Genomic DNA, 11782 nt, shown 5'->3' with positions numbered 1-11782 from the left:
TTTGTATTGTAGTTTTACATATAATTATGAATATATTGGTTTGAGATTCTTCCATTCTATAATTAGCTTATGGATCAGCTTAAAAGTGCTTGTCACTGACATTACTTTAAGGTTGTCCTACCTCATTCTAAAGGATTTTGTGTCCGTCTGATTCCAAAAGATTTTTGGCAATTTGTAACCTGACAATATTTTGATAGAATAAAAACACCAGAAGAAAACACACCAAATATGTGTTGGAAAATATATAAAAAAAGAATGTCTTTAGACACGAGATATCTAAACTTGGGCTCAGAATGAGCAGTGTGTGGATACTCTAGTACCCTGACTAAATTTAACAGCAAAAGACTAAACAGTGGATGTTAAGTTCAAACATTAGAATTTTAAATGCGACTGTGGCACTCACAAACACACACACACACACTACTCATTTTTCGCTGCTGAACCATTAAGCCGTGATACTCTTCTCCTCTCTCTCTCTTTCTCTCTCTCTGTGTGAACTTTTCCTACTATGGTGTGATAAACTGCACAGATACTCCATGTCCAAACACTTTTAAATGAGCCTCTGTTCTCTGTGTGTGTGTGTGTGTGTGTGTGTGTGTGTGCGCGTGTGTGTGTTCATATGTTTGAATGCAACCATGAACATTCATTCTCAGTCTTTCTGATCTCATTGCACTGATCATGTGTACCTCATGTAAACCAACACCACAAAATGTACACTAGATATTCCAAATACCAGATTGTGAGTTATAATTTGAAAATACACAAATACCCTCACATTCACAAATCCAAATACAAGAAAAATTCTGAATTACTAATGACATTGGAATTTATTTATAATCAGTCAGTTAGTTTGTCATATTTACGTTCAGCTGTGTCATGGCCACAACAAGCTATCTGACTTGGTGGTGAACAAAAATATGGTAATCTAATACATTAAAGGATATGGATCAATTTAGGCAACAGAAAATAAGAGTAATTTGCTGCATGAAATAAAATAACAGAAAAACTAAAAAGGTACACCCAATGGAAGCTTCATGTCACATACATGATATGTATTCCTGTAAAGTAATAACAATAGCAATAATAATAATAACAATAGCAATAATAATAATAATTATAATTATAACAATAATAATAATAATACCTTTGGTATATAATCCAATATGATTAGGTTCTTATTTTGAGGAATGACACTTTCTCCTTAACATTAACTCTAGCAACAAGCTGGGAGTGTGTATAATCACAAGGCAGTGTCATGTACATAGCGTACTCCAGACTGCTGGGGCTGAAGGACATATGATAGAATCTTTATATAAAGCTGAAATGTAGTTTTAAATTAAGACCCACTGTACCTTCATTCTTCCTCAAAACTTGACATTCATCTTTTGACTGATGTCATATGCCCAGGGCATGCTTCCCAACATTCCCCAATAAATACCTACGTTATAATACTGTTCCAGAATAAAAAGGGTGTGGGCAAGTTTACCCGTGTGAAAAAAAAAGAACATTCTAGAATATTGTCCAAGGAAAAACATTTATCTCCATTTTTGTGACTTTTTAATTGACTACATCCTTTGAACACAGAAGCTGTCATTCACACTGTGTGAAAATGTTATAATAAATGGACCAATAGAAATGCTCCAAAAATACTCAGAATTAATTACTTTTTTATACCGACTTCCATTGAAAGTGAAGGAAGTTTTTTCCTTATTCCATAATGTTACTATATTGAAGATACATGTTAATCTTTGGACAACAATGATATGCTGTATTTGTACTGTACATTTAGCTCTCCAGTCCAGCACTTGGATTTGATGGTGTTGAAAGTATCTCGTTTACAATTGATTAATGTTTTGACAAAATGTAAACAAATGTTCCTGTGAGATAAAGGAAGTCAACAACACAAGAGCAAAATGACATAATATCAATAGAAGTTACATCAACTCCAATTGTTTGGACAATGTACAATATCTAATGATATTAATAGAAAAATAACAAAGCTATGGAAGTAAAAGAAAATCCATGTGGCTGCACAAGAATTCTTCTCCTAAAACAATATTAGAAAGCAATGCTGGCTTAGAATAACAAATATACAGAGATTTGGATGTTTTGTGGCCAATATTCAAACAGCCAACATGCTGATTAAATACATTTGCAGAAATTCAGTTTCAGTTAGCCAAGTAATTCTAGATGTATTACTATTTATTTTATATAATCTCAGCGGTGTATAGAGACCTACAAATCTCAGAGTAACTTCAGTACGCATTCTTGAGCAAGTAATAATGGAGTCCTGTCGTTGACAACATCAGAATGTGGTGAGAACCTCATAAAGGTTTTTCCAATATATTGCATAAAGTGTTTTGCACATGAAGTTAAGGAGGACACATAAAGTACGTTCAGTATTAGAGAAAAATTGTACTGCGTCCCACACAGCAAATAATGTTTAATTCATCAATGTAAAAACTCTTCTAAAATTACAGTTTACTTTTAACTCACTCAGACAAATCCTGACCAAAGAAAAGCTACTACCTGGTTAACTCTGTTTAATCACAACAAATGGCAAAAACGGTCAGTATCTTTTGCTAAAATTGGAAGCAGCAAGACAATAGATTAACACCCCAAATCAGAAGAGGTTAACAGCATCCACACAGCCATAATTTAAACAATAACGCAACTAGAGTTAAACAGACAGTGTTAAGTCACAAGATTTTTTCCAAAGTGCCATATGGCTATATTTATCAGAGTAACATGACAGTGCTGTCTGAGGACTTAAAGGCTGCACGCATTCAACAGTAGTTTTCAGCCTTGCCCGAGAAAGACTGACTCACCAGATCTCCTGAATCTTTCTCCAAATGGTACACGGGAGGTGGTGAAAGATAATCAAAGTTTAAAGGTTTAATTTAAAGGTTATGGTAGTGCTTTTTTGTTGGTTTGTACCAGTAATAAAGACCATTGCACATCACCATCTTAGATCATAATGTTCATGTAATAATTCTATAAATCTTTAGAAACTCTAATGCAGGTTTAAAGCATTATGAAAATACACACACACACACACACACACACATATATATATATATATATATATATATATAATTTTTGCTGATTTCACACAAAAGTCAATCAGATGCACATTCATTTCCTCTCGCCGGAATGTCTGCAGACGCAAACTTAGCCTAACACCTATGTGTAACACTTAGACTTCCAGCACACAAAGAATTCACTTTCACATATCCTCTGAAACACCCCTCACACTCACACAGTCTCACTCACTCACAAAAGCATCTACACATAGACAAGCATGTTAACACTGAAAAGACGCCTTCAATGCATGCACAGACTCACACCTAGCCTCTCAAATGCAGTCCACACAATGAAATTAAATTTACAAACCTAATCTACAAAAAAAGAAAACAAGGCATCAAAAACAGAAAGGCACAACACAGACATGACATGCAAATTGTGAAGTAAGTATGAAAAAGGTAAAAATACGTATTAACAAAGAAAAGAAGCAATACACAGTTTCTAGCTGATATTACCCTTTCTAGTGTGAAGAGAGCTAAAGCTTCAGGAACTTAAGTCCCCATACTGTGTGAAGATTAGTGTTTACGGTTTGATCATAATGTTCAAACATGTATGGCGTTTGTGTAAGCTATGTGTCTTAGGTTACACAGTCTGCTGGAGCTCAATACATTGGGTTTGTCTGTTAGTTCCATTAAGCTGATAGTGAGAGCTCTTCTGCTGCCTTCTTTTGTAACACCACACACCCAAGGCCACACCAATAATCGCTGCTACTATTGCAATGATGATGGCCGCAATTGTTGGCCCATGACCAGCTACTTGGCAAGGATCTACTCCACAAGCTCCATCCTTGGCTTTTTCATGATGATCCAGGCTACGATCTGGGTCCCCCTCCATAGCACTGTGATTGTCATGAGCTTCTACAGAGATGTCGCCATCAACAATGGGAGTCTTTTCCAGGAAATGTCCAAGATCTTCAGTTTCCCAAGTGAAACTGCTGGTGGGCGTTTCAACATTGCTAAAAATGTGGACTTGTTGAGTAGGTGTGGTATCCAGTGATGCCATGCCTGAAGGTGTAACAGTGTGTTCAAATCCCATTCCTTCTTGACCGTTGCTAACATTCTCAGGCGCAGAGCCAGGTGTATACAGCCCTGGTCTTCTGTTGATAATAGTGTCATCTAGGCTAGCAGTGATCTGAGTGAGGCTGGTGAAATAAGTGGGTCTTATCTCCACATCATTTGTTACACCATGAAAGATCTCTTTAGATCTATCGGTCACATCTTTGGTTTCCACTTCCACTGGTGTCTTGGACTCTCCTTCCATGTCCACTGTTATGGAGTCCTCTGTCACAAAGTAGGTTTCTTCTGACAGGTCAGTCACTCCATCAGACATCTTTCCTTGTGGTGCATCAGTCACTCCTTGTTGCCTCTCTTCATGACGAAACATTCCGCCATAATCCTTCCCTTTGGCACCTGCAGTTACAACCTCCATCTCTTCTTCCTCCTGACGATTAGAACTTATTCCATAATCCTGTCCTTCAGGTTTCTCAGACGTACCTTTAGTACCATTCTCCGGATGGCTTTGGATAACTCCTTCAACACGTTCCCCTTCGAGGCTGTGAGTCACACTTTCAAACTCCTCCAACTTTGAATGGTCGCTCTCAGCACCCACTACTGGCCCTACCTCATCTGTTGACCCTGCACCTAATTTCTCCTCTTCTTGCGGAATAGGGTATCCATCCAGCCATGATTCTTCTGTGCTGCCCAAATTGTGACCAGCGGCCTCATCTGTCAAAGGTGGAGTTATGTATTCTCCATCTTCTTCTGTGGTATTCTCTGCCTTCGGCTTGCTGTCTCCTGTTTTAGCTTTGATATAATTCTCATCCAGGGTAGGGGCTTTAACTGATGATTCTGTACTGATGGAGGGGTGTCCTTCCTCCTGGAAAGCTTCTGAAGGGAACCAGAACATGTGTTTCTGACTGAGCTGAGACACCGGGGGCTCTGTTACAGACACTGCAGGGTCTTCCTCATCTGTGCCCTCCTCTTCCTCTACCATGACTGGCTCATCCTGCTCAGGCTCAAATGTAGACTCTTCAAACTCAGTGATCTCTGTGACTCCAGGCATTAAACTCACATGATGCACCTCTTCAAGTCCATCATAGAGATGACGGTCATCCGGGAGCTTGTCTTCATAGTCAGTGAAGGACTCAGCATTATCTGTAATCCATTAAGAAAAATTGTATTTATGATTCCCTCTCAGATGTGCAGTACATTAATTATAAAGATTGAGAACTATGAAAACTGTAAACAAGGATATTTTGCATTTGGTTTATGTATTTCAGCTGTTATCATTTAACTAAAACACATGTAAACATGTCTCTAGACTAGTTCTGTATTCCTGAGAGTAGGGGTGGGCGATATGACCCTAAAATAATATCACGATATTTTAGGGTATTTTCACGATAACGATATCCTTGGCGATATGACAGAACAATGAAAAATACTTCTATTCATTTCAAGAGCACACTACTGCAACAAAAATGTATATTATTATTCATTATATTAAATATATATAATATATATTAAAATATTAAATGGTTTTATTTATGAAAAAGTTTTATTTTATTACAAATGAAATTTCAATCATTCAGATCCACTTTCCACCATACTTTATTGTGCTTAAATGACTCATGTAAAGAACGTATGCCATATTATGGCTAATTGCCTGATGTCCTTAGGTAAACATGTTAGAATATCATGACGTCATGATATTTTTAAAATAATTTAAAAAATTCTGGCAATATTATTGTGAACGATACAATACAGCACAGCTTACATTTTGACATTTTACGTTTTACATTAAATTCTTTCTCATTATGGAGCTCACTTATATGGTTCTATCATCATTGTATTGTGTGCACTCTCACCTTTGAGACAGAGCTGCACAAGGCCATACCACTCTCCACAGCTGTCACACAGCAGGCTAAAAGCCGTCTCCCCATTGGGGAGGGTGTGTCCTGGGTTACAGGCATACAGAAGCTCATCACCCAGCTCCAGTCCTGTCTGTCCCTGTAGGTGTGTGTTAGGGAACGAAGGGGGTGCACCACAGGGAGTCCCTTTAGTAAAAACAAATGGGTGTTAGATTATGCAACCAAGTGACATATTATATGACCCAATGACATTGTTACAGTGTACTTCTCTAGACCACTTCCTATCTCTCTTTATCCCTTTTATAATTATGCATGTAAGACATTTATGTAATCAAATTTTCTTGTGCTTTGTCGGTAAGGTGAATGATATCACATTTAAAAACAAACAGTTTTCTTGGAATGAAATCCTCAAATCTAAAACCATTTTTGTTTCTGCTACAGAGTGTCAGCAATAACATGTCTAACTACTTTAAAGAGAACAGGCAGGTTATATCACTGTAAGCTGAACATGTAAACTAATGGTTGTGATATAAAGGATTATAAATGAACAATAAGCTAGTTTTGCTGTTTAGTTTTCAATTGTAGTCAGTTATTTTGGTCAGTTAAACTTATCTTCAAGGATTAAAACTCACCAGTATCTTTCACACAGAACACAGCCAATTGCTCAGCTGTCTCTGATGTCACATTCTCCACACTCAGGTCCACAGCCTGTAAACTCCCTGCCACACTCCTGCACACTGTGGTCCTGCATAGAGGCAAAAGACAGATGAAGCTTTGTTAGAAAGCCAGAAATGTAACTTAAGGTACAATGTTGGTGCTTGTACTCTTTTCAATTACTGGTAGTTCATTTTATGTCACAGCTAGTAAGACATTGTGCATCAATAAAATATAATGACCCATTAAAAATAATCAGTGTCAGTGAAATTATAGACAATAACAATATGAATATAATCTGTAACCACTCTGTGATGTAGCTTTTTAGATATTTCTCCCCAGTTATGTATAAAAACCACATTTAATTTGAATGACAAAGGCCATTCCATTTTGAACAAATGACAGAAAGAAAGAAGCTGTATTAAAGAGTTATGTTTCTAATGCTAATAAGCAAAGCAGAGTGAGATGACCATGAGAATTTGGGCTGGACTTGAGTGGAAATGCCTTGTCCTCCTGTTCATACTCTCTCTCTATGTGCCATTGAGAAATGAGTCTCCTGTAGCAGTGTACTCTTAAGATACATTAAGAGAGGCTACTGGCTTTTGTTCTTCACATTAACGGTGATTAAGGGAGATGTTTTTGCACGATGGATACAACATATAAACAAAGGAAACAAAATAACTATTATGTTAACATGAAAATACTAAGAAGAATGCACTTCTTAGTATGGAATGGAACAATTCTATTCTTAATTAGATATTTATATTTGTATTTAATTATTTTTTTAAAAGATTGATTTTACTTGTGTGAGCATTTGTCTCATTTTGTATAAGAGTACATATAGTGTATAAGAACTATACCATGGCAAATAACATCGTTATTCCAAGAGCTCACATTAATATGCATAAAATGTGCTCTTATGCCACTCTTATGAGCTGAGGAAATTATTAATTTACAATTAATATATTAACAGAATATCTAGGTTAAACCTTGGAACAACATGGATCTAAATAGATATATCTTTGTGGCTGAGGGTAGATAAAAATGTATGGCTTATGGGGTGATAGTGTAAAATGCAGTGAAAGTTTGAGTGTGTGGGTGTGCATGGAGGTGTCATAATATGGCTGTTGGGAAACTGTGGGGACCGAACATGAAGATCCACTGGGGACAGTCTTAAGTTATCTTGGAAACAACCCATGATTTAAACAGGCTTCAAGACCGTTGTGAAAATGCTTAAGAGTTCACATAATGGTCTATTTGTGTGTAATTTATGAGTCATCTATGATTAATATGAGGGTTATTTTTATTGGACTGACACTTCTTTTGGGTGGACTAGCAGATACACTTTAACAAAAGATACACAAGGTCAAAACCCCTCAACACATACACACAATCACACACTCCAATAGCTATGGTGATCACACAGATTTGACTTGGATTCAAATTCTCAAAGAACAATCTTTGAGATGCGGCGCTACATACCCCCAGCAAACACCCTCTAATACATTTTATCAAATTCACTCCCTACATCATTTTAAATATTTCAAGATATTCAGGACACTATTTAACCTCACACTTATAAACGTGAGTTGTTGGTTTTTTTTACTGGGATCTAGTCCTTTTAAAGGACTGTTGGAGAGAAAATATGATAAGCCTTAGCCATAAAGTTAAAGCAAAGGGGGAAAAATCTACATTAAGAAACAATCCAATCCAATCCAACTTTATTTATATAGCACTTTAACACTTTCACACCAAAGTGCTGTACAAAAATAAAATACAAAACAATATAACAATACATTACAGAGTACAAACAAAAACAAATGCAATCAGCAGACCAGGTGATGAAAGCTAAGGAGAAAAGATTTTTAAGAAGTGATTTAAGAACAGACAGTGTGGATGCCGGTCTAATGTACAGGGGCAAACTGTTCTATAACTTAGGGGTTGCTACAGCAAAAGCATGGTCCCCTGTAATCTTATAGCTCGTTTTGGGCACATTCAGGATCAGCAGATCAGGGTTTTAATAGCTCTGAAAGATAGGATGGGGCAAGACCATTTATGGATTTAAAAGTAAGTAATAAAATCAATGAATTCATACAGTACATTTATGACTATAGTTTGATTTGAGCATTTTGACAGTTTACAGTTCACAAGGAGTAAAAGAATTGGATTAAATTCACAAGGTGGCAATTACGCTGGGATTTGAGCATTCAGATAAAGGAAAGTATATTAACTGTGGAACAGCATGAGCAATGAGTGAACATTAATGTATTCCATGACAGCTCTACAGATCCTGCTCTCCAGTGGCCTGAAACGCTTGAGGTGCAAATGGAAACTTTCTACCTGAAGTCACAAACGCCATTCTCTCTCTCTTCCACCCATATCCTGTTATTCTCACGTTATACACACGGTGTTGTCATGAATGAGAGATATAATAGGTGTAAGAGTGTGTGCAACTGGGAATCTTACCCAATGCTAGGGCCAGTAAGCCAGCCATGAGCACAGGCGGAGAATGCACACTCCAACACAGCATGATGGAGTTCAGTTCCTGAAGCCACCCGTGCCTCCTGAATTTCACATGCACGAGAAGCAGCTTCAAACCCTGCATCTGAACCATTCCTCAAGTCCAACAGGAACACACGGCCTGTGAAAAAGATTCAAATGAGAAGTGTGAGGAGTCATGTCTAATTGTTAAGTAATGCTTCAAAACTTATCACTTTGGTTGGATAAAATTATGCCAAGCTAACAAGAGTAACCATGATTTTATCTCTCATTTAAGAACTAATAAAGTCAAATGAGTCCAAATTTATATTTAGGGGCAGGTTGTAGTCTAAAGGATGTTGTCTAACTTAATGTGATGCCAAACAAAAGGTAAGAACAAGAATAGGAATGAAGGTCAGCTCCAAACTGATCCCATGACTCCAAGGTGCAAATATGAAGTCACATATACACACAAACACCACAGTCAGCACCATTCCGTAACCCCACCCCAACCAACACACACACACACACACACACAACACGCTTACTAAAAGAAGACAGCATTCACACAAAAACCTCCACAAACGCACACCACCTTCAACATCACTTTCCGATTTAGTCACAGTTTCACACATAGGACTAAAATAACAGTTGAAGGGAGTCATTGTGGTGAACCATTCCAACAGTGTCTTCACTGACCCTTCTGACAAATCCACCCTAAAAACATCAACTCTGTTTGATTTGCTCATCAAATGGCAAACATGTTATAGTTTATGGGTTAGCAACTGCGTAGAGGACTGTCTCAAACAATATTTATCCATTTAATATTTTAATTAAGAAATCATACCTGAAATGTTCTATTAAAATATCTTACTGAAAAATAAACAAGATTCACATTTGTTATATAGACGTTTATCACAAAATATTTCTACAAATGCCCTGAATACTTTAAATTAAACATGTTGTTTTATTTGCCGTATCATTAAGACTCAGTAAATATGTCCTGACTTAATGTGCTCCATTTTGCCTTATTCAAGAATAAGTGCTGGACAAAATGCTGCTTAATTTATATATATATTATATATAAATACTTTTTTAAAAATTATATAATTTTTATATTAGCAGGTAGATGTATGGACAGTTTGATATAAATTTATTTACAGAACTATTAGGTCGTACTCTCATACTAATAATAATCACATAACATCTTCAGTCTCAAATGATACATTACTAAATTCCTGTATTAGTCTGACACTAGGTAAAAAAAAGAGAAGAAGACAGTTTAGAGATTCAAACCATGGGGCTGGTGTTAAACAGTCTAACATCACGTCTCTTGGCATTGGATCATGGAATACTGCTGTGACCCACCTTTTGCCGAGTCTGTCATCAGTATTTCTTTGCTGTTAAATATCACAGTGACGGAAAGTGTGTGACCTGGATGTGATGGCATTAAGTGTTAAGAATGAGTTTTCTGTGATGGTGCAAAATTTGGATGTATATTACACTATGATTAGTTGCTTACTAAATTAATGCCAAATACCACACTTGTTTCTAATCCTGGAACCATGGAGCTGTATTTTTCTCTGAAAACCATTACTCCTCTGAAGAAAAATATAAATAGGTTAAAGTAAATCATACTCATACAGCCATTGTATGGAGCTGTAGTGATATTTGTAGTGAATAAACCTGCGGACATTTTTGCAAAGACAATCGACCTAACAACAAAAATGTTTGGATTACGAGACAAAAGCAGAGCACTCAGAGGAAACCCATGCGGAAACAAGGAGAACACTCCAAACTCCTCACTGACAATGATCTGAAGCAAGGATTGAACCCAGCTCTACATGTGTCAACATTGTCTCCTTTATGTGCTCCATTCTCCTCTCACAATCCAGTAAATGACCAGTTCTTCCAAATTGTCTACATTGTCCAAATTGATTGAGTGAGTGCATAGATTTTAAAAATTCTAACATCTTTCACATCAGCAGTGGTCACATAATTTTGTAAAATGTACTTGACACATAAAACATTGAATTGAAACTTAATAGTAAAGAAATTACTTTATTTAAGTCTGGTTCCCTCTGAATTTGAAAGAAAATATAAGAATAGAAAATGAAACATTAAAATAGAAGAACAGAATAGAACAGCTGCACTCAAACAAAAAAAATTCCCAGTTTCTCAGCCACACAACCCACATTAATCTTGGCCATGGCTGCCAACACTGGGCTGGAATTTTGACACAGAGCAAAGAGAGGCAGCTAGATGTGATCATAATTAGACGGCACCTACACTGAAACAGGGCCCAGCTCTGCTCCTAAAAACACACACACAAGATTTTTTTGGTCTAACACACCACCTTCACCCCACAAAATTGTAGCTGAAGTGTGCTAAAGTAGAAAGGGCTAACTGTGGAGCCTTAGGTCTGAACTCAGTCCCTGACACACCTTACAAACTTTTTTACCCAGTGACTGGACAAGTTCAAGCCATTCAGTTTTGATTATGAAGGCAAGAGTATATATATATACCCAATATATATGAAACAAACAGTCACACACTCACACAATTAACAAACATATCATTTAAGACTCGCGGAGTTAGACTCGCTGGTTTGTGAACATTTCCCAACATGCACACACACACACACACACACAAACATAAGTTGAATGAAGAACTCACCGTCCGCGCCAGAGAGTCCCGCGC

The 11782-nt window shown here is 36.9% G+C and overlaps 1 protein-coding gene across 1 annotated transcript; it reads right to left on the bottom strand.

Annotated features, from left to right (window-relative positions):
- Positions 1-3666: 3666 nt before the first annotated feature.
- susd5 (sushi domain containing 5) lies at positions 3667-10469 on the bottom strand. Its single transcript, XM_066675487.1, has 5 exons — positions 10451-10469; positions 9071-9245; positions 6583-6695; positions 5948-6136; positions 3667-5237 (listed from the first exon to the last, which is right to left on the bottom strand). The coding sequence occupies exons 1-5, from the start codon at positions 10467-10469 to the stop codon at positions 3667-3669; spliced, it is 2067 nt and encodes a 688-aa protein (XP_066531584.1).
- Between the last annotated feature and the right edge of the window lie 1313 nt (positions 10470-11782).

Source organism: Hoplias malabaricus, chromosome 6, assembly GCF_029633855.1.
Source record: "Hoplias malabaricus isolate fHopMal1 chromosome 6, fHopMal1.hap1, whole genome shotgun sequence".
NCBI lineage: Eukaryota > Metazoa > Chordata > Actinopteri > Characiformes > Erythrinidae > Hoplias > Hoplias malabaricus.
This window is presented reverse-complemented; position numbering and strand designations above follow the sequence as displayed.